Source organism: Dromiciops gliroides, chromosome 2 (genome assembly GCF_019393635.1).
Source record: "Dromiciops gliroides isolate mDroGli1 chromosome 2, mDroGli1.pri, whole genome shotgun sequence".
NCBI classification, from domain to species: Eukaryota; Metazoa; Chordata; class Mammalia; order Microbiotheria; family Microbiotheriidae; genus Dromiciops; species Dromiciops gliroides.
Genome location: NC_057862.1, coordinates 105180399 through 105204963, shown reverse-complemented (window position 1 = coordinate 105204963; position 24565 = coordinate 105180399). Strand labels below are relative to the sequence as shown.

At 38.9% G+C, this 24565-nt stretch overlaps 1 protein-coding gene across 6 annotated transcripts in view; it reads right to left on the bottom strand.

The window, feature by feature from the left end:
* SORCS1 (sortilin related VPS10 domain containing receptor 1) overlaps positions 1 to 24565 on the bottom strand; it is a 766642-nt gene that overhangs the window by 265236 nt on the left and 476841 nt on the right. For all 6 annotated transcript variants that reach the window (XM_043988103.1, XM_043988104.1, XM_043988101.1 and 3 more), the window contains exon 4: positions 9637 to 9795. In XM_043988103.1, coding sequence (XP_043844038.1) covers positions 9637 to 9795 — 159 coding nt within the window. The remainder of the gene's footprint in view (positions 1 to 9636; positions 9796 to 24565) is intronic.

Below are 24565 nucleotides of genomic sequence, written 5' to 3'. Positions count from 1 at the left end.
TATTCTGAGTTATCAGATGTCAGTTGGCCAAGATGCCATCCAATCACAAGAGGAATACATGCAAGAGCAGACACTGAACTGTCACATGAGGGGAGACATGCATAAAGTCAAGGTATGGCCAAGGGAACGGCTTTTGACAAAAGTTGAGGTTGGATTCTCTTGGTTTAATATTTTATTTTATTTTTCCCCACAATATTGTACAGATGGCTGGAAGTATTGATCCCACCCATCTCACTTCTACACCTGGCTTCTATGCTCCCTCCTATATGCCTGATGCCATGGACATCTCAATCCCATGCATCTGATTAAGTCTGACTCAGTTTCTTCCAATATGTTCGGTGGCATGGACATATATTCCATCCACCTATTTTAAGCCTGGCATACTGTATGGGCAGTACATATTGCTCAAGTGTGGGAATGCTCATATCCCATCATTTCTCTGTTCTTTTATGGTAACACCCATAATTATCTCAGGTGTCATGATAAATACACTGTTGAATTTGGCCTTGATACCTGTTACCAATTATATTAGATTTTTTAAATTTCTCATAATGGCATGAGGATGATTAGGCAGATGATGCAAAAAGTGATGAAACAAAGATAAAAATTATTTTGAAAAATTAATATCACAGCAATTGTCTTCTCAATTACCCTCCATAAGGGGGGACTATAGTAATATTATAATTTTAAAGAATGTTTCAATTTTTGTTTTATTATATGTTTCATGTGTAAAAACCAAGATTCTGAATTCCCTTAGACATGTTTTTGAGAACTTTCATTGTTTGATTTGATTATTGACAAAGCTATTTTAAAGTTGTGTTAAGCTCAATTTTGTAGGAAATTTTCCTGGCTGATTACCAGCATCCACACATCAACCCCTGAAAAGACTTCCATTCCACGACTACACCTAGAGGACATCTGAGAAAAGACTTTCAGAGACTTTAAATGAACAGTTTTGATTTGTTGTTTTTTTTTTCTCTTTCTGTTATAATATACACCATCTGTAACATGTATTCTCTGCAGAGGCCCTCCCTTTGCAAGACTAATGTCAAAGCGTCGGTTCATGAGGACAAAAAAAAAAATCGCCCCTCTGGACAAAACTTTCCTCTCTTCCTTTTCTATATTGTTGTTCACATATTATTAGTTAGTAATAGTTATTATATTGTTTTTACTGTTCCGTCAAGGAAACATTTTGTTTCTTGAGGAACAACAGGGGGGACTGTAACGATTGGAATGACGCCACCTGCTGGATACTTACTGTAGAAGAGTTCTTGGCGGGAGGAAGTGACGCGGACTAGTGGGAGGAGGAAGGAAGAGACTGGCGCTGACTCTAGGGCTCTTGCCTTTGGACTCTGGTGGAGAGCGGAGCTAGAAATGTGCTCTCCCTTTAATAGATAGGACTCTAGGCCTTTCTCTCTCTTTACCAAATTCTTATTCTCCTTAATAAATGCTTAAAAGTTTAACTCTTGCTAAAGCTTATAATTTATTGGCGACCACTCATTAGATATTTTAGACAGACTAGCTAGAATTTTAACCCTTAACAATGGGCTATGCACACCACTCCGGCTACTAAGCACTCCACTTCCAGGGTGCGAGCTTAAAAGGCAAGGAGAGAACGGAAGTGGGAGCTCTCCTTGTTCGCTGGCTGTGCTGCACACACAGAGGCTGACGGAGGTTGGACTTGGCCCGGCTCACCGTAACAGCACGTGCTTGACTCAGCTCTCCCCCACAAAGGTGGCCTTAGGTTTTTGGTGAGTTTTATACGGAATATAGACTAAGCTTAGACTGAAGACTATTTGCTTTGTATTTCTACTTTCCTATCCCTCTAATCAACATCACTGTGTAATTTCCAAACAATAAAAGCTCTAACCAGAGATCAGAAGCTTCTTCCATTTACTAGTCTGGGAGATAAATAAGGGAAACAGTTAAAAGGGGAGGTTAATGCTCTAGTATCCAATTTTAAATCTCACAGATGATAAATTGCAAAACAACTATGGATTTTTAATGGTAAAAGGCACTTTCTCTTCAGGGATCCCATTTAGCAGGGAAATGAAAGATCTACCCAAACATTTTTTAAAAATATTCTGGGCACTAGGTGATATAAAGGCAAAAACCGAAAAGGAGAGCTTTTGTCCTCAGGGAGATTACATTCTATTGAAGAATAAACCGTAACATAGGAAAACATAAATTGATAGGTGCATACACGTTCATTTGAAGAGAGAGAAGCAAGCACTAAGAACAAGCATTTAAAGGGATTGAGATAGATTTGCTTTAAAAAGAGATATCTTAACTATGCCTTGAAGAAAGCTCAAGATTCTCTAAGAGGTAGAGGTACAGTATTCCAAGTATGAGGGAAAGACTGTTCAGAACACAGGAGAGAGTAACGTGGCAATGAGGGTGAGTTAGGTGAGATCACTCAGGACAACATGTTGGATCCGCATCATGATGTGCTTCAAATGCCAAATGGGAAGGATAGAAAGAGAGATAGGGTAAGGGAAGAGGTGGGGGGGGGGGATGATGAGAGAGAAGGTGACTATTCAATAATACCAAAAGGTCAAAAAGAATAAAGATATTATCCATTTTTTTTAGGGATCCTGGTACCTGAAAAAAGTCTAAGCAATAAAATTGTATAAAAAGCTCTGTTCTTAGAGTTCAAAAACCCTGGTTTAGAATTCTAGCTCTGCTATTCATTATACATGTGACATGGAAGAAATGAGTTAACCTCAGTTTCTTCTACTGCAAAATGGAAACATTTGTGCTACCACAAAGTTGGTATGAGGACCAAATAAAATAATGTATGAAAAGTACCTATAAAGCACTATATAAATGTGAACTCATTATTTTTATAAATTGCTGCCACGCTGTTTTGTTTTGTTTTTAAGTGAGGCAATTGGGGTTAAGTGACTTGCCCAGGGTCACACAGCTAGTAAGTGTTAAGTGTCTGAGGCCAGATTTGAACTCAGGTACTCCTGATTCCAGGGCCTGTGCTCTATCCACTGTACCACCTAGCTGCCCCACCCTGGTTTTTAATATGTAATTTGATCTTATTTGACCTCCTCAATAAAAGTGAGAGCCAATAGGCTGTCACAGATAAAGTGCTGTATCTGGAATCAGAAAAACCTGGATTCCAATCCTGACTCAGAAACCACATGACTGGACATGCATTTAAACTCTCAGAGCCTCAGTTTTCTCATCCATAAAGTGAGATGCATAGATTTAGTAATTTCTAAAGACCCTTCCACTTTTAAGTCTTCAATCTCACAAGCCAGTCAAAATAAAAATGTTGAACTAAGTGATCTCGAAGGTCCCTTCCAGCTCTAAATCATATGACTTTAACCCAGAAACAATAATAATTAACCCAAATTTGGAGGAGAAGAAACTAAGACCTAAATCACACAGCAAGTTAAGTTTGTTTGTCTGTTTGTTTTTGGTGAGGCAATTGGGGTTAAGTGACTTGCCCAGGGTCACACAGCTAGTAAGTGTTAAGTGTCTGAGATCAGATTTGAACTCAGGTCCTCCTGAATCCAGGGCTGGTACTCTATCCACTGTGCCACCTAGCTGCCCCAGCAAATTAAGTTAATGACAGTTTGACTAGAACCTCCAGGTCTTCTGACCCTCAGCTAAGGTCTGTGGTCAGTCTGGCCATATCAGACCACTGGAAAATGGGAGTGTAAAAATGGAGATAGAAAGGACCTTAGGTCTAATAGAACAACCCCATCATTTTACAAAGGAGGAAATTGAGTCCCAGAGAAAGTAACTGACTTGTCCCAAGGTCACACAGTTAAGGGGCAGAGGTGAGACTGGAATTAAGGTCAAATGGATTCTAAAATCCACGACTATTCATTCTATCAAGCATGAAGGTTTATACTTTTATGTGTCTCTTCCATTAGAAGTACAGAACTATAACTAGAACCTGTAAATCTTCCTCCTCACTGCTTCACTGTTAAATGGAAGAAAGTTTCAAGGACTGATTAATATAATGAAACAGGCTGAAGGAGAAATATTTCCTCTCCTGCAGCATTGGTCCTGCTTTCTACTAACTGAACGACATCAGACCAGATGGACCACAGCTTTGCTCTAGGAATGAAAATCAGGCATTATGCTCATTGGTCTGCTAGAAAATAAAATACTAATTGCAAATCTTCTCTATTTTTAGACTTGACATGAATTTTATTTAGCACTAAGGACAGTATAAATCCTAAGGATTTCAATTTGCTTTTCCCAGAATCCTAGCACCAAAATAGGCCCCACAAGATCATATAAACCATTTCTCTAGCTATAGGTGATATGAAAGAAGTATATCTGTCTATATTCTCCCTACTGATCCTTATCCGACCTTTTCTTCAAGGTAAAGTTCATAATTCCAATTTGCACTGGAAGCCATGACTCATTATCCCCATTCCATCAGCATCCTTCCTTAACTTTGTATCTTCTACCCCAACTTCCCCTACCAACTTCTTCTACCCCCTACTTCTATATGTTATTCCTTCTTCTGTATATAATATGGGCCAAGTCAAATAAGCAAGCATTTATTAGGTACCTATTATATGCCTGGTACTGATGTGGGGATGGATTTAATTGATCAAATTGATTGTGAGACGTTCCAAAGAATTACAAGACTCAGTGACTCAGTTTCTCAAGTTTTATTAAAAGACTGTGAGGCCACAGGGAGACACCAAGGAGATGTTTCTCAAATAGGAGGAAGAAAGATGGTTATATTTCTAGTGAGAAAAATTGGGTTATCTCCTCATTATCGTAATCTCCTCCTTAAGGAGGTATATGGGAGGTCTTACCCTAATTTGGACTTCCTGGGGTCCTAAGACAACATCCAAGACAGGTACCTTTTTCTCTGGAGGTGTGTTTTTGGGGTTTAAACATCACAAAATGAAGCTAAGGAAACATTTGGTCCTTTCTGTGGATGTTCATAAAGACATGCTTAAACTTGTCAGAGCCAGAGGGTCTCTGTGATTTTGTTATCTCTTTACTTAAGATCTGGTTTCTAGGTGTTATCATCTAGGAATATTAATGGATATTAATGGTTAATGGTCCTTGGTTACTGTCTAAAGCTTCTGTTGATAGTATTGGTTGGTAGGGAGTTGAACCCTCTTGGTTACAGTGCTGGTGATAAGTACACAAACCTTAGTTTCTCTGTTAACCCTTTTAGGTACTATTGATCTTTTTTTGTTTGTTTGTTTTGTTTTTTTAGTGAGGCAATTGGGGTTAAGTGACTTTCCCAGGGTCACACAGCTAGTAAGTGTTAAGTGTCTGAGGCCAGATTTGAACTCAGGTACTCCTGACTCCAGGGCCGGTGCTCTATCTACTGCGCCACTAAATGCCCCTAGGTACTATTGATCTTGGGTTATCTGTTAACCTGTTTTACTTACAGTTGATAAGTTGTCTGTTAACCCTTTTTAGCTTCCTCCATCAGCACTATACAGTGTGCAATAGATACAAAGAAAGGCAAAATGAAAATCTTTGCAGTCTCATAGTCTAATGGAGGAGAAAACATTCAAACAACTGTATGCATAATCAAGCTACAGACAGCAAAAACTTGGAGACCAATGTATTATTCACTGGGCTATACTCTGGTTTGCTTTGAATTATTGTCAAACTACTTAGACTATATTTTGGTCCTCTTTCCCAAATTAGCTTGCAAGCAACCTCAAAACAGCAACTGAAACTTCAACTTTCTCCTTCCTTCCTTCCTTCCTTTCTTTGTGAGGCAATTGAGGTTAAGTGACTTGCCCAGGGTCACACAGCTAGTAAGTGTTAAGTATCTGAGGTCAGATTTTTGAACTCAGGTCCTCCTGACTCCAGGGCCGGGGCTCTATCCACTGCACCACCTAGCTGCCCCAGAATCTTCAATTTTCATGATACAGCAAAGATACTTAGTTTCTACTGTTAACCTAGAAATTAATGAAACAATCAATATAGGAGAAATAAGGTCTTTAATCGGGGCAGAGGAACTATAGCTTGTGGTATTGCAAAGCTCAGAAGCTGGGAATACCCAAAGAAGAAACAGAGAACAGGGTTTCTAATGGGGTAACAGAACAAAAGGGAACCAAAAGATTGCTCCAGAGTGACATATAGCTAATTAATTCAAATGAACCTTTGACAAAAGAAATAATAGGACTGTTCCTTAGTTAAGTAAATTACTGACTCTGAATAGAAATTACTTAATGTAGGTGGACCCTTTTTACATAATAACATAAAGTCCAGGGAGTAAGGTGGGGAACATTGGGAGGGGATAAGTTGCTTGGGGGAAGGTCCATAAGTCCATCAAGAGTCTGGAAATGACAAAGACAGTGTTGCCTGGGAAAGAGGGGACTGGGAGGTGAATCAGTTCTCAGTAAATTCTGCAAATTCTAACTACTAACCATTTTTTTGGAGGTGGGACAATGGGCATTAAGTGACTTGCCCAAGGTCACACAGCTAGTAAGTGTCAAGTGTCTGAGGTCATATTTGAACTCAGGTCCTCCTGAATCCAGGGCTGGTGCTTTATTCACTGCACCACCTAGCTGCCCCCAATATATAGTTTCTACCAAGTATTCAGCAGGAGCTTAATTAATGCTTGCTCCATCACAGAATGTTTGCATTATAAGGGACCTTAGAGATGAGTTCCCTTCATATTACAGAAGAGCCCAGGTAAAGGAAACAATTTTTCTAAGTTTACACTGATAATAGCACCAAATCCAAGGAAAACTTAAGATTTCTGGTTCCAAAAATTATCCTTATTATTAAAACCAGAAGAACGCAAGAAAGTCCATTTGCAAGGACTTCCTGGAAAGGAAACTACCAGCCTCCTTTAGTCACTTATTTCATTATTTATAAGCTCTTTCCACTGATATTCATCAGATATAACCTCAATCAGTCACTCTCTAGCTTCAATGGTCAAGAGCATAGTACTAAGAGTACTATGAGAGAAGTACTAAGAGAGAAATTCAAGAAAATTATCCCAGTGTGAGAAAATTATTATTAATAATGAATTTCTTGGGGGCATCAAGAGATTAGTTTCACTTCCTCCCCCTGACCCCCCATCCCCACACCAGAAAGTCCAGTTCTTAAGGAACTCCAGCAAATCTTGTTTGGGACAAACCCAAGTGAACTAAAAGAATATAGACTGATTCTTTTGTCTAGCTCAGTGAGATGATGGGATTAAACCCCACTTTGGTACCAGACTCCACCTATGCCCTCCAGCAAGGCTCTCTTCCATTAGGTCATCCAGTAGAGTTCATTTTAATTTGGACCACCCTCAAGTCATGTCAACCAATAGCTTTTGATTAATGGATAATGACCTTCCTCTATCAAAAGAGGATAAAGACCTTGACCACAAGTGGCTTCCTCTATTTTGGCTTCCTGGACCTCCTCCCTTGGCTCAGCATGCTGTTTCTTGGTGCATGCTCTCCCTTTTAGGACAGTGTAGGTTTTGTAGGGCTTGTGAACTCTCCTTGAGAATGTATAGCATGGGTCTTCTGGGGCTTTTCTCTTTCCTGTGTTAACTGCCATGCAGTCAATTCTTTACTGGTATATATGATATTATGATATATGATAATTAATAATAAATGCTTACTGCCAAAATGCAATAGCCATTAATATAAAAATAGTAATAATTTTAAAAAACACAGTTTAAGGGCAGCTATGTGGCACAGTGGATAGAGCACCAGCCCTGGAGTCAGGAGGACCTGAGTTCAAATCCAGCCTGACACTTGACACTTACTAGTTGTGTGACCCTAGGCAAGTCACTTAACCCCAATTGCCTCACCAAAAACAACAACAACAAAAACAAACAGTTTATCACAGTATTTATAATACACAATTGCTAATTGTCCTCTTTAAAGCCCTATGACTGACCTGCAGCCAGGCCATATGGTATAAAGTCACATCTGCTACTTCTTAATGCTTACTAACCTCTATCCATCTTAGGACTATCATTCAATTCCTCAGCTCTCTCTGGAACAACCTGTTCTATTATTAACTGGCAGCTGGGTGGCCCAGTGGAGATCGCTGGGATAGGACTGAAGTCAGGATGACTTGGGTTCAAATCTAACCTTAGATACTTACAATTTATGTGACCCTTGGCAAATCACTCAACCTTTATTCACTTTAGTTTCCTTATCTGTAAAATGAGAACTATAGTACTTGTCATTCCCTTCCCTTCCCTTTGTCTCTCATTCTGCACAAGCTTTTAGGTACATAGAAAACAGACACACCCTGCTTTTCATACTTTCATGCTTTCCTTTGTTAAAAAAAAAATACCCAAACATTTAAACATACACAGAGAACATAATCCATGACAACCATGCAATACCTCATACCCATAATCTCCAGAAAATGGTTTGAAGTTCAGTTCCTAACTCTTTCCAGCCAAGACTCAAATGTAATCTTCATATACCACTACCACCTGTAGTGACTCTCTCCCTCCCTGCTCTCCCAGTCCTTCCTTCATTGACTGAGTTTATCTCCACAGCATCTCTAATATCTGTTTCCTCTCCACACATATGGCCTAATTCTGGCCTTTATCACTTCTTGTCTAAACTCCAGCATTGGCTCTCTTCCTAGTTTCTCTCCTCTGCAGCCCAGCCATCTATGTAGCTGCCAAAATAATCTTCCTAAAGCCCTGGTCTGACAATGACACTCCCTGGTGAAGAAGCTCAATGGGCACTTACTGATTGTACAACAAAATACCAAGTCCTCATGAAAAGTTAGTCATGCACAAGCTTCCTCCCTTGCTCCAAGTTTCACAAGACTCTCCATCACATACTTTACCTTCCAGTCACAAGAGTGTACTTTCTGATCCCCACACACCACATTCCATGTGCCACGACTGTCTTCCAGTGCTCTCTCCTGTGCACTGCTCTGTTTGTGTCCCCAGTAGGATGTCAGCTCATGGTCAGTGGACCTAGGTTCAAATCATTCCTCTCAAGCTTACTTCCTATGTGACCTTGGCCAAGTCACTTACCCTCCCTGGCCTCAGTTTCTTCCCCTGTAAAATTAGGGGATCAGGTTAAATGGACTCCAAAATTCCTTTCAGCCGAAAACTTCAATTGTATAGGACAGAAACTATTCAGGGTTTTGCTTTTGTATCCTGAGTATGTGGCATAATGCCTAACACATAACTGGCAGTTAACAAATGCTTAGGGGAAAGAGACTAAGAGAGGACTGAACCAATGATTCCATTGATATTATAAAATCTTGGTGGGCAACTTCCGGGACAAATGCAGATCAGTACTTTCTCTACATCTTGTAGTTTTAGACTATTTCCTAGAAAACTGATGGCTAAGTGATTTAACCAGGGTCACAGAGCCAGCATACATCAGCAACTGAACTTGAACCCAGGTCTTCCTGGCTCAAAGACCAGTTCTTTATCTACTACGTCTTGCTACTTCTCAACAATTTGTTGAAATAAATTAATTCTAGAGTCTATTGAAGGGTCATTTAACTGAATCTCTCTCAGAAGCTAAACCCTATCAGCAAAACCTTTTCTTCACTCACCATCTTTCCCTGCCAGGCCTGTTGGCACAAAACTCAGGCCTCGGTGAAGTACAAAAGAAATCATTAGACAGGAATCTGGGGAAAATTAAATATTGGTCTTTTTCTCCAGAGCTCTGCCAAGTTTTGTCAAGAGAATGCGCTCACCTTTTGGTCTTGACTATATGCCAGGATCCAGTCCTCTTGCTTGGGATGGAAAAGTAGGCTTTGGATGTAAAAGTTCAGCCGATACTTTTGATACGTTGCTCCTTCATCAGAGCTGATCAATAAACTGCTCTCAATTTCCGGGTCTGTGAGTAACATGATCTGTAAGGGCGGAAAAACAAAAAACAAAAACAAGAACATCAAACCCACCTCAGAAAAAGGAAAATACGTCAAATACACTTAAATTTTGGCCCCTGCCTTCATGGATCTTACAGTCTAAAATCAGAATAAAGAACTTGCATAGCTAACTATAATACAGAGTAAGTGCATTGTAGTCTCCACTCTGGGTGTGGTCCTATACTTATAGAGGTGACAGTACATTATCTTATTTACCATAGTTGTTCAACTCATCCTTCATGTTCTTCTAGTAGTAGAGAGTTCTCTTAGACTAGATTAATAAAGGAATAATGCCCAAAATGAGGGAAGTCATAGGTACATTGTACTTGGCTCAAGTCAGGAAAAAAAAAAAACAAACAAAAATCAATGATGATGTTCAGTTTGGGTGGTGCCGATTTAAGAAAGTGACTGACATACTGAGAAGTACATCCAAATGAGAATGACCAGGATGGTGAAGAGCCACCAGAACACACCTTATGAAGATCATTTGACAACAGGTATATTTAACCAAGAGAACAGAAGACTTAGAAGAAAACAAAATCAAAAAGTTTTAGAGTCAGAAGGGCCCCCAGTGGCCATCTCCTAAACCATATCCCAAAAGAAGAAACACAGGGTCAATCCAGGACTATTCTGGGGCCAGCTCAAACCAACTCATGAAAACCAATTCTTCAGTTTTCACTGTGAGCATTTACATTTTGGAAATTGGCAAACATTATAAGTCAGTACTTGATTTATTGTTTTGTTGATTGTTTAGGCTTAAGAAGATGTGATAGAGAAAATGTTAATAATTCAGTAAACTTAAAAGTGTGTTATGAATACATTTTCCCCCCTCAGGAAAGCCAGCTGTTAAACATTTAACAGCACACCTCTGAATTCATCCCACTATAATATACCCATCAAGTGGTCATCCAGTTCCCTCTTAAAGATATGATAGCTGTCTTAAAAAATATGTGAAAAGCTGTCAGATTGAAAAGGAACTGAATTTGTTTTGCTTGGTCCCAGAGGGCAGATCTAATAGCCACGGGGAAAGCTGCAGAGAAGCTGATACGTGTTAAAGATCAAAGCTATTTTCTAAGAATTCAAGTCATCCCACAGTGAAGTGGAGTGTCTAGGAAGGAGTAGGTTCCCCATTTTTGGAAGTCCTCCAGCAGATGTTTTAAGGTCACTTATTAAGGATGAGATAGGGGCTGAAGTAGATGCCTCTGAGATCTTATATACCTCTTAGATGTTATATTTCTGTAGTTTTGCCCCTTCAATGTGTCCAGAAGGTATGTAAATAAATGAACCACCCCAGCCCTCATAGACAATCCTTTTCCTGAACTGTGATCATCAGTGCATCAACATTTAGTAGGGAACTGCATACTATATTTTACTGTATTCTATTTGCTTTCGTTGGTTCTTCAGTCTTGACTGTCCAACTAAATTGTCAATTATACAGGAGTGAAGTACATTTTGTCTACTTATTCAATATTTTCCACTGAACCTTTCATAGTGCTGGGTGGCTGATATCCTTACATAAGGGGAAAATAATTGTTTTTGTAATGTGATTTTGGCAGAGGTCTCAATAAGGTCCTAATTTCTACTCCTATCTCCACATAATGTCTAAAATTATAGATTCAAGATGTATTTCTCTGATTGAGAATTCATTCCCCCTTTTACGTAAGCAGGAAGGAAGTAGTCATCAATCATTTTGAGACTTACTGAAAATGAGCTGATCCTCCCCTGTGAAGGGTAGGGAAAAGGAGGGAAGGGAACAAGTATTTATTAAGTGTCTCCTATGTGCCAGGCTCTGTTGTAAGCACTTAAAAAATATCTCATTCAATCCTTGATCCTTACAACAACACTGGGAGGTGGGTGCTATTATCATACCCATTTTGCAGGTGAGGACAATGAAACAAACAAAGGTTAAATGACTTCCCCAGAGTCAAAAAGGAAGTATCTGATTCTAGATTTGAACTCAGGTTTTCTTGACTTCACCTTCACCACATAATCAATAATGCATCTTGACTGGCTCTAGCTGCTCCCTGGGACCAGTCGATGATACTGGGCGAGGGATATAGGAAGATGATACTGAACAAGGAAGCTAATGGCAGGCTTTAACTAATTCCTAATTTCTCCAAGACCGGCCATGGCTGGGCACAAAGGTTATTAACTGTTTGACAGTGTGAATAGAGACCAATCGTATCTAGGGGAGAACATTCCACCACCAAACTCAGCAGCTGGTTTCAGGATCTAAGTAGCCTTTGGATTAAGTGCTGCCTACTAATGGCTAACCCCAATTCTCCAAGGGGCTGTTTCATGGCATTTCTTTTTGGCCTGTTTATTCTTCACAGTGTCTGTCCGTCATAGTGAATCTGTTTCAGCCTGTTGGCTTAAGAGCAGTGTTAAAGATGCTGGGCCCAGTGGACTGTGTTTAACACACTCATTAAAACAATAACCAAAGAATGCAACCACTTCTGCACATCTGAATGGTAAAAATCTAGATGTGGAGTGGGAATAGTCAGAAGTGATAAAGCAGATGATTGATTGATTGGAAAGCATGCTTAGCAGAAGGCAGGAAAACCAGGCATGCCTGGCTGCCTACAGAACACAGAATCCTAGACCATTAGAGTTAGGAGAGGCCTTGCAACCACTTTTGAAGAAACCTTCTTATTTTAAAGATGAAGAAAAAAAGTACCAGCAAGGTTAACATCCACTAAGAAATTTGCTATTACCTCAAACTGCAGGTGAACTAAGTGAACCTCATTACCTTCTCTCCAATATTCCCCCTGCCTTTCCCAAAAGCCCCATTTATGTAAATGGAACAAACATTTTCCCAAGAACCCATAATTAAAACCTTGAACTTGTACTTAATCCATTAGACACCAGAAAATGCTAAATGTTTCCTGGCTCGAGATATTTCCTAATGGGTTAGATCAGTCTCTCAACAGGCCATGCAGAGCATGGGGCTAGTTATCTACAAGAGGTGAGGGATTGGGAGGTAGGGATGGGGTAGGGAAAGTTGCTACCACTAAGTTTTGCTTTATTTTTTCCCTGCTCTAATTTTATGTTTCTAGAAATTGTTGATAAAGTGCTGGTGCATCATCAAGTCTCTAAGAGTCTGCTTTTACTCAGTGGAAATGTAAGCCTCAATGAAGTCTCTAGATGTATGGCCTGTTTTGGTACTCATGACTTCTACCCCATCTACTTATGAATCGGCATGCCGCGTGTTTGTTTCAGAGAAGGATGAGCAATGTGCCTAATGTGTGGCTCTATGAAGAGAAATCATTGCAGTCGCAGGGTTAAAGATTACCAGCCAAGGACACAGACTGTTTCAGGAAGAGGAAGAAGAAAAGGGTGGGGGAAGGGAAGCGATGTCATAAAAAGAGTCGCACCAGGCACACACGGAGCTTTCAAAAGCATTTGGAGGCAATCGTATTAAAAACTCAGGATAGTTAGTGTCACAGTGTAAAATGTTGTGCTGTCACCGCAAATGGCACATGAGGCTCATATATAAGACAAGCTCAGCCAGAGCTGTGTTTATGTTTTCCAGGATGAATTTAAAGCACTGTCCACATCTTCCCACCCCCTCCTTCTCTAGCAGCAGAAAAGCAGAAGAGAAGTGTGGGTATCAATTCCGTGGAAGGCAGGATGGAAAACACACCAAGAAACTGGGGACTTTAATTACCTTTCATTCCATAGTCCAATGACAATCTTTCTCACCAATGATGAATTCTCACCAAGGTACACGCCTCTGTCTCTTGTACTCACTAGGCAACCATTGTCCCCTCACTGGCTGGCTATCACAAAGACAGACATCAGGTGATCTGCTAAGTATAAACTCACACGGATTCATTAAAATCTATCGCACACATTAAGCAAGGCCATTTAGATGTCTCCTAAACTAGCAGGCATACATCCAGGAGATTTCATATTTGCTAGGATATAAAAGCTGTCATATTTTGAATAACGAATATGCCATCAAATGATCATATTGTTTTGTTTCTCAAACCACAATTAACAATAATGTATAACAACCTTTCCCCACTACCGCCAAAAAGTAATTTCCATGATAATATGGAAAGGCTCAATTTTATAGAGCACCTATTGACTGAGACAAGGTGAATTTTTCTTCTCTCTGTTTCTGTATTTCTCTTTAAGCATGCCCTGTTTCTATCTCTTCTGGTGTCTGCAAATCTCATAGTAAAATATTCATCATGCCACTCCTGGCCAACCAGTCCATGTAAATCAAAAGCCTAGAGCCTACAGAATATCTCCCAAATTATACTGCTTTCTATCCTGGGAATCTGATGCTATTGATGTCATGAGAACTGCAGCTATGTTTATATGGTGTCAAATATCCAGGTAAAATTGGAAAAGAATAGGCTCATTGATCAAATTTTTTGAAATGTTGAGTTATTTGACACTCCACAGACAAAATGTCTTGGATAATTCAACTCAGGTTAGTTCTTTTGCTTTCTCTGGCTCATGTCTGTATAGGTACAGAAAGTTCCATAAAGTACTCATCAGCAGCCCCAAATATTGATGGACATTTGACATTCCTGAGAAGTTAGTGAAATCTTTCCTCTTTCCTTTGCTTTCTTCTTACTATTATGATGATCGAGTAAGATTACATATGTAACATGCTTTTCTTTTTTTTTTCTTTGCAGGGCAATGAGGGTTAAGTGACTTGCCCAGGGTCACACAGCTAGTGTCAAATGTCTGAGGTCGGATTTGAACTCAGGTCCTCCTGAATCCAGGGCCAATGCTTTATCCACTGCGCCATCCAGCTGTCCCCCTCTTCTTAGTATTATGACTACCTAGGTGGCTGGGGATGTAGAGAATCTGTATAGAGCCAATTTGAGTCATTCAGTGGTTTTTTTTTTGTTTGTTTGTTTTTGTGAGGCAATTGGGGTTAAGTGACTTGCCCAGGGTCACACAGTAAGCATTAAGTGTCTGAAGCCAAATTTGAACTCAGGTACTCCTGACTCCAGAGTTGGTGCTCCATCCGCTGCACACCTAGCTGCCCCTCAGTGGTTCATTTTTAAAACTACCCCCAATTAACTGGCCTGTGTTCAGTAACAATGAATTGGACATATTCCAAGAGGAAGTACCCAAACAAGACATTCTGAGTCCTTCATTTTCTAATGCAAACACAGCCACTCTTTGGATAACTCAGGAAGATGCCCCACAAATCCCCAGTTTCTTGCATTTTTGATCTGGACTGAGTGGAAAATAACCTTCCTTTCTATTCCCCATGAAGAAAGAATGTATTAATAAAATGAAGCTTGTGTCTAGTACTCTATTTGTTTTTTTTCAAAAAACAAACTCTTTGTCAAGACTTTACTAGTTATTGCCTTATACAAACATTAATTGCAAATTAGCCTTCCCTATTAAATAAAATAGGCCTGGCAGGACTTCTACTGGTAAAAACTTAATGAGGAATTATTTGAGTTTTTTCCATTATTCAAAAACTTTCTTGAAAAAAAAAATTCACAATTCACACTTTTTAACCATTCAAACTAGTTCATTTCCAGCATGACTTAGTTCCCATCACCCTCCATAATTATTATGAAGATGAAGAAGAAGATGATGATGATTACATCAGGAGCTTTTTGTTTCCTGAATATTATTTTAGTAACTACCACAAATCCAGGTACCCATCCAAGAAGACTTTACTAAAGCAAAGTTTCATAAACTGTAGGTTGAGGCCTCATCCCTATATGGGGTCATGTAACTGAATGTGGGGGTCTTGAAAAATTTGGCAATGGTAAAACGTTATGCATGCTTATTTCATATACCTATATGCCTGGGGTCATGTAAAAATTTCTCAGGTAAAAAGGGGTCATGAGTGGAAAAAGTTTAAAAAGCCCTGGACTGGGGCAGCTAGGTGGCACAGTGGATAGAGCACTGGCCCTGGATTCAGGAGGACCTGAGTTCAAATTCAGCCTCAGACACTTGACACTATCAGTGTGACTCTGGGCACGTCACTTAACCCCAATTGCCTCAACAAAAAAATTTTTTTTTAATTAAAAAAAAAAAAAGCCCTGGACTAAAGTGTTACACAATCTCTAGGACTCTAGTCATTGGTTTTTTTTGTTGTTGTTGTTGTTTTGTTTTTGCTGGGCAATGAGAGTTAAGTGACTTGCCCAGGATCACACAGATAATAAGTGTCAAGCGTCTGAGGCCCGATATGAACTCAGTTCCTGCTGAATCCAGAGCCAGTGCTTTATCCACTGCACCACCTAGTTGCTCCTCTAGTCATTTTTTTATTCCTTACTTTTCTGAATTCAGAATCTTGTTTATTTATAGCATGATTTCACCTTTTAAATTACACACAAGGAAAAGGGTGCTAATTTGATGAAGTACCTGGACTGCAGTTCCAGATCTGCCACTCTTTGGAGATTCCCATTTCCCTGGCCCTCTATTTCCTTACCTGTAATATGGGAATGATAATGGCTAACCTGTGTTTTCATCAGACCATTGTGAGATCAAAGGAATAAATGAGGGGCAGCTAGGTAGCGCAGTGGATAAAGCACTGTCCCTGGAGTCAGGAGTACCTGAGTTCAAATCTGGCTTCAGACACTTAACACTTACTAGCTGTGTGACCCTGGGCAAGTCACTTAACCCCAATTGCCTCACTAAAAAAAAAAAAAAAAAAAAAAAAAAAAAAGAATGGCAAGGGTTTTGTAAACTATAAAGTGCTATGTCAACATAAACTTTAAAAAAAAAACAACAACTATTTTTCAACTCCAAAGCAAACAAGGTTTTTCTCTGACATACGGAGGGTATAGACAAGAGGAAGATGCAGCATCAAACAGGGAAGGTCATTATTCTTTACTTGGATCAGTCCAAAAGTCATTAGAAGCAGTTTACTTATGCCTTGCACAGTGTGCAAATGCTGCCCTCACTGAAGTTTCAGATGAATTGTTTTTCATGAAAAGTCAATAATGGCAACAGAGGCTCCACAACCAAACTCCCAGCATTCATTCATCACTGGCTGTAAGAGAAAGAAGAAATTTTGTTTGCTTTTCCTGAAAGTGATAAATGAAAATGAAATAAAATTTATAGATCTCAAATACACCGCCTTTTCATTTTCTTTCTTTTTTTGTCATGTGCTGTTCTTTCAGCTCAATTGAAGGCAAAACGTCTTTTGAAATCTAGCACAACTTGTCTCTGTGTGACTTGTTCCAAACAAAGCATGTGGTTATAGCATCTCATTCTATGAATAAGTGAGGAATATCATTCTGATGATTTTAAGGCCAAACAGGGACTCTGCTTTGGGTGTCTGTCCTGAAAGATAACTTCCAACCCTTCTGGGTCAGTCTTTACCCTGTTTCAAGAAACTCCTGTAATGCCACCTCTCTAAGAAGTCTGTCTCCCTTACCTGATTAATCCTACTCTGCCTAATCTTTCAGCTCTCACCCTGTACCCCTATATGTATTACAGTTCAGAAAATTTCATCTTCCTTCCTTCATTGACATAGGTTCTCTCTGATTTGATGCATCATCTTAGCCCTTGTACATGCAGTTGTGTGTCCTTTCCATCCATGCCTAGGTTCAAACTGTCATCTTTGAGTGTTAATCTACAGGCAAATCAGACTATGGCTGTCTGATTTGTTCTGTGCAATCTTAACCCCATTTCAGGTGCAGACAGGCACATAATGAGGACTTTGGATGATGATGAGAGTGCAATGGGGAAAAACAACAACAACAACAACAACAAAAAACAACCCAGCAATAGTAGCAATTTTTGTCCCCATCTACCAGTTCATTTAAACAATATGGAAAATATTTTCCATCTATAAACAGCCAAAGTGGCTATTTGCAAACCTTTGCCCTAAAAATTAAAAATGAATTAAACAAAACGTAATCAGAGTGAGCAAGTAATTTTCTGACCAACGTAGGCGGGAAGTTGACTAATCCTGAAGTGTGTTGAGTATTAATGTTTTCCATCCCAGGCAAGGGGGTGGAAGAGAGCTCTAAGGGCCTATCAGTTGGCAGTTGTTTCTAGTAAAGCAGTACAGAAACTTAGAGACTACCCTATGGTGAACCATGAAAAGGAAATCAGTGAATACACACAACTGGAGGTATATAGTGTACTATTGTTGCTCAGTCTTTTCAGATGTGTCTGACTATTTGTGAGCCCATTTGGGGTTTTCTTGGCAAAGATATTACATTTCTTTCTTAGCTCATTTTACAGTTGAGAAAAGTGAGGCAGAGTTAAGTTACTCACCCAGGATCACACAACTAGTAAGTGTCTGTGGCCAGATTTGGGCTCAGGAAGAGAAGCCTTCTTGACTCCAACCCCAGCACTCTATCCACTATGCCGACTAGCTGCCCTATATACTGTATTAGAATGGTCCAATCTTGGAGAACAGTGAACTCAGGGCAACAATGTGCTATAGTGAAAAGAACATAACCTATGCAATCAAAGGACCTAGTTTTAAATCCCTCTGCTGTCACAGATAGCCTTGGGCAAGACACCTATGCAAAAGGCCCTTGAAGCCAATCATACTTTTTTTTTAATAAACTTTTTTTTTTTATTTTAGTGAGGCAATTGGGGTTAAGTGACTTGCCCAGGGTCACACAGCTAGTAAGTGTTGAGTGTCTGAGGCCGGATTTGAACCCAGGTACTCCTGACTCCAGGGCCAGTGCTCTTATCCACTGCGCCACCTAGCTGCCCCGCCAATCATACTTTATACAGTCCTTATTGTTTAATACTAAAGAGGATCACTCAAAACTCAAAAATCAGGAGAGCCAGAGCTAACTAGTTATATACAGTAAAAATTGTTCCCAAAAAATTTCCTTGAAACTCATTAAAAAAAAAGATGAGCAAAAAAAAAAATCCTCCTTTCTAAGGATTTCAAGTTGACCCATCTATTGAGTGCCAATTTAAGAAAAGAGCATCAAAGAATACCTAGACAGACACCATAGGCACCAGAGGTTCAGCGCCACTTAGAGAATTAGAGCTGATGATTTCTAATCACAAAAATGACTACATTTCACAAGCCCTGAATCTTTCTGATTGTATACCTTGGCATATTGACTAAAGCATGGTAACTGCTGAAGCCTCGGCACTGCTTATTCCCATGACCACACATTATACTCCAGCCCCTCCCAGCTGTCTTGTCAATGTGTGCACTTTTTGTCACAAGTTGTAACTGGATAAATGCACATTCAGTGCACTCCATCTCAATTCAGAAACAACTCAAAATAGATGAGCTGATGATTGATGGCAAAGACTGGGTATTTGAAGGAGAATGGGGGGAGTATATTTTCTGAGATGCTTTTTTTTTTTTTTACTGTATTCCATGGCATAAAATGCCCTCTTTGGAAGAGAAGGAAGAAGAGGAGGAGGAGGAGGAAAGAAAAGTATTATTTTAACTAGGCTTTGCATAAGCATTTTTTATCAGAACAAGTATTCCTACATATTATTCAGCATGTTGTCTAATGCTCTACCAGTTCTTCCTCCCAACTTATCACTTCTAAGCCTTAGGGAATGGTGGGTAAGGGATAAAATATTATTTGCCTTATGACAAAACTATACAGGTAGAGTGAATTGGTACAATGTTGATTGTTGTTTAACCTTAAGCTCTTCAGTTTGATATAGTCTTAAACATGTTTTTCAAAAACCAAAGATGAGAAGGGCCTCATTGGTTCAGCTTTTTGCATTCTTAATAATCATGAGATATTTTGCAGAATTTTCCCATATTCTTCAAAAGAGCATATCATTCACCTGTTCTTCAAGGGGCTAAGACAGAAATACAATGTCTGCTCTATGTCCACCAAGAAAGACAATGAGGTTCAGGTGGTTTGGGGGCACTACAAAGAAACTGAACAAAGTTGTTCAAGCTAACAGAAAGAAATTTCATCTATATCAAGTATGCACGGTGTGACAAAGCTCATAGCGCAATTGTTCAGGTAGATATTCAACTTTGCAAAGTGGCTGTTAGTGGACTTAAATGGGGCAAAGATCACAAAAAGATTTTTCAGTGTCACATCAAATCTTGACAAGTGGGAAAGGAGAAAAGCAAATACAAAGATGAAACTATTCATGAAAATGCAACTGTTCAGAGATGAAATCTGAAGATGTGAGAAATAAATTACCCACTGCACAATTGTAATGAAACTGCTAAAATAAAAACAAGATACAAAATTATGTCCATATCTACCAAAAATACCTATGTCTACAGCCAAGATAAAAACCAGTTGGTTACTTCAAGAATATTCAAGTGTCTCTAAAATCCCAGAGCTGTACTTTCAAACTTCAACCTTAATCAGAACACACCACTTTTGGTTATCACAAACCCAGAAACATATCTCTCCTGATTCCCCAAGATGTCTAGATGTCAAGAGGCTATTATTGTCTTAAAATCTTAGCTCTTATCAGGAAGGTGCCATGACACTGGGAGAAGCTGACATCCATCTTTTCTACTCAATGGGGCAATTTACAGAAAAGTATGTTCATTTAATGATAAATATTTTTAGGATGATAGCAGTGATCAAGTGACATGGTTTAGAGAGGGAAAGAGATAGGAAAAGAGAAGGGGGGAAATAGGAGGGGGGAGAGAGTGAAAGAGAAAGGAACAGACAGACAGAGAGATGCTTACTTACCATTAATTTTGAATACTGGAATTAAAAATGGGGAAAAGATTATTTTGGCAAAGAATCAAAGTTGGAAAGTTGTTTTCAGGGGTCTGGAAAAAATATCAACTTGAAAGAGAGCTAAAAGTCACAAATTTACACTAATGACAAGGAGAACCAGTAGCAACAAACCCATTTGGAAAATTAGTAAACAGAATATGTCCATATATAGTATCTGAGACTCAACTTTCTTCATCATCTTGACAAATGTATTTTAACTTTACTTACTTATGCTAATACTTTGCCGTAAACTGGCAAATATACCAGAGTATCAAGGAAGATTAATGAAGCCTCAGCAACATGAGACCTCACTAATGTACTTGGCTATTAAAGCCTTCCTGAGAAGTATGTGGAGACCACCAGGGGTTTCACTAGAATCAGGATTTGCAGATTAGTGGAGTGTGAATCACTGAATTAACGAAGCTCTACTGCAAAGCTTTCAGACAGAAGGTGGGGAAAAGGGAGGCAAATCGAGGAAAAATTTCCCTCCTCTTAGCAAGAAAATAATTTTCACACTACATTCCTTCCCTTTCCCCTCAATTATTTAATGACAGAAAACGATCAAGGGTTGTTTTTCTTTAAAAAAAAAAGATAGAAAATGGTGAATAAGTTTAATTTGGATGGCTCCCAATGACATTGCTAGATGTCTTTAGACTTCTTTTTCAGTCAGGTACAGTCTATTCAAGTAAGTGACCGACTTTTGTTCAGTAGTATTTGCTTTAGGATGCTGCTGCTTTAATTAAAGAAGATTCTACACTGTCCTCAGACTTCATTTAGTAGCTACACATCCTAGAAACAAAAATCGAAGGAAAAACATGCTTCTTTGCACAGTCAGTGTAATCTAACTCTAACCAAGGAGAGGACAGTTTTACCACTGGTATGTAAACCAGAATCTCCTCTAAACCTGAAGTAGTGATCATTTAACTTTTGCCTGAAGACCTGTTGTGAGAAGGAACCAATTACCTCGCAAAAAAGAGCATTCTAGGGGCGGCTAGGTGGTGCAGTGGATAAGCACCGGACCTGGATTCAGGAGTACCTGAGTTCAAATCCGGCCTCAGACACTTGATATTACTAGCTATGTGACCCTGGGCAAGTCACTTAACCCCCAATGCCCTGCAAAAAAAAAAAAAAAGAGCATTCTACTCTTGAACAACTGTTAGGAAGTGTTCTTTACATCAAGCCTAAATTTGACTCTTTGCAGCTTATATACATTTGTGCAAGTTCTTCCCATGCAGTTAATCTCTTTATATACCTGAAGACAGTTATTTTGTGCATCTACCAAGTCTTCATTTTCTCCCAGATATTAATGCTTCCCTTCAAAAAATTGTATTGCATGTATTTATGTATTACATTTACATATATCAAGTTGTTTCCATACAAGCAAGGTTTCTTTCTACATTAGACACAAGAGAATGAGTTTCACATTTATACCATCCCTCTCATGTACAAAACTGCTAAAATCTCATCTTATCCTGTTTTCCCATCTACATATATTAGCAATTTTTATTACAACAAATATATTTTCCCATGCCTTTCAAGTATTGAAATATTCATCATTTTTCTTTTCTTTTCTTTTTTGCAGGGCAATGAGGGTTAAGTGACTTGCCCAAAGTCTCACAGCTAGTAAGTGTCAAGTGTCTGAGGCTGCATTTGAACTCGGGTCCTCCTGAATCCAGGGCCGGTGTTTTATACACTGCACCATCTAGCTGCCCCTGAAATATTCATTTTTAACAGTAACTTATGTCCTTTGATAATTAATATCAATCTTTTCTTTATATGAAAGTACGTTTTTTGTCCCTTTCATTACTAAATTGCTCAATATGGAAAAGAACTTAATAGGAAAGCATATCTTGCACCTGGAAAACCTAGGTTCGTTTCCTATCTCTGATATATACTAGTTGTGTAAAACTGGGCAAGTCAATAAGTTCTATAGAATATGTTAGCATACCCTCATAGAGAGAACTTTCTCAAAGGAGAATTCCCTATATCAGTAAAATCATAGATCTATTCCCTATTCCAACATATGTATCATCTAAGAATAGTCAATCAAAACAAATTCCTCACGTTGGCCACGTCCAAAAATATATTTCTCATTATTCCAACATCTTTCTCTCTCTGGGAAGCTTTATTACTTGTTAAATGAAAAGATGCACCACTAGATTATCCTGCCTACTTCAAATAATTATAGTTCTATTGATTAGTAACGTTCAGCTTAGATAACAAAGGAGGCTATGTGACAGAATACTGAAAAAATCTTATACAAAACCACTCAAAAGTGTGTGATCCAAAAAGAGTATTACAATGAAACTCACAGAATATATGTACATCTACGTATGTGTGTGCATGTATGCATGTATGTGTATAACATAAACCACAGCTTAAATTGTAGAGCAACAGATATGTTAAGTGTTCAAGGTGTGCACAGGTAAGTGTCATGCAAGAAGACCAGCAGATAGAAATTGCATAATTTTGTCATGTGAATCACAGCATAACTTCTCACTGCCCCTATTTTGATGTTGTTTTGTACTTTGCTCAAAAGCAAATAAATAGTACTAAAATTTGTAAGGGCTAAAATTCTAGCTATACTGTCTAAAATATCTAATGAGTGGTTGCCAATAAATTATAAGCTTTAGCAAGAGTTAGACTTTTAAGCATTTATTAAGGAGAATAAGAATTTGGTAAAGAGAGAGAAAAAGGCCTAGATTCATCTATCTATTAAAGGGAGAGCCCATTCCTAGCTGCCTTCTCCACCAGAGTCCTCAGGAAAGAGAGCGAGTCAGAGCGCCAGCCTCCCCCTTCTTCCTCCCACCAGCCAAAGTCACTTCCTGACGCCTAAGAAAAAACACATGGTCCTGCCCTCAAAGGCCCTCTACTCATGTTGGAGCTTTCCTACAGTAAGTCTCCAGCAGGTGGCATCATTCCAATCATTACAAATTCATACAAAAATGGTGCTATTGATGCATTGCCTTGTAGGATAATATACCTAGAGACAGAAGAGATCTCAGAAACCAACTAGTCTATCCCTCTTATTTTACAAAATAGGGAACTGAGGTCTATAAAGGTTAAATGACTTGTCCAAAGTAAAGACTTGAATAGGATTTGGACCCAAGTCTACTGGCTCAAGAATCAGTTCTCTACTGTACCATACTTATTCTATCCAGTAAGTGCTTTAATATTGATACATGTTAAAATCAAATAGATAGGGCAGCTAGGTGGTGCAGTAGATAAAGCACCATCCCTGGATTCAGGAGGATCTGAGTTCAAATCTGCCCTCAGACACTTGACACTGGCTGTGTGACCCTGGGCAAGTCATTTAACCCTCATTGCCCTGAAAAAAAATTAAATAAAATGACAAAAAAATCAAACAGATGTCCTTAGCATCCTTCTCTGTAAAATGTGGATAACAATATCATCCCTATCCCACAGAGTTGTGGAGAGAAAAGCACTTTAAATCTTAAGTTATGCTTGAATAGGAGGTGATGTTGGTATTGTTGCTTCAGTTGAGACACAAGCTCTTAAAATAAATTCCCCTATCTCCAGGTGGCCTTGAGTTCCAAGAGGAAGGTTATGTATACTGTACAGAGGCCTGCGTATCTTATTACTGATATGTGTAACCAGCTCAATTTTGACTATTCCCAGACTTATCTATAAGTATCTAGAATTCTATTTTGCTCAATTGATTTTATTTATGTTATCGGGCTGTTAATAAAGATAGCAGCATGCAAGGTAACTCTCAAGAGTTCACATTCTGAAAGATGATTATCCGAGGGGCTATTCTTTTGGAATTTCACAAATAAACTTCGCTGTCAAGGTTAATGTTGATGATGGGCTGAATGTATATCCCAAGATATTGCTATTTACAAAGTTGACAAGTTGGCTAACTTGATTTAGAAAATGTTCTGCCATGAAGAGACCCTTCTTTAACCCAGGTCTGGATTCCTTTGTGTTAAAAATATATCACAGTCACCCAGCACTATTGGGTGCCATTCAATATAGGTGGATTTTATAAAGTTTGATCACTTTGCTTTAAGCACAAGAACTTTTTTGAAGTGCCAAATAATTTTGAAAGGAAAACTTTTAAAACTAGTTTGTGCTCTCCCCTACAGTCTCTTACTTTCTTAAAGAAATTA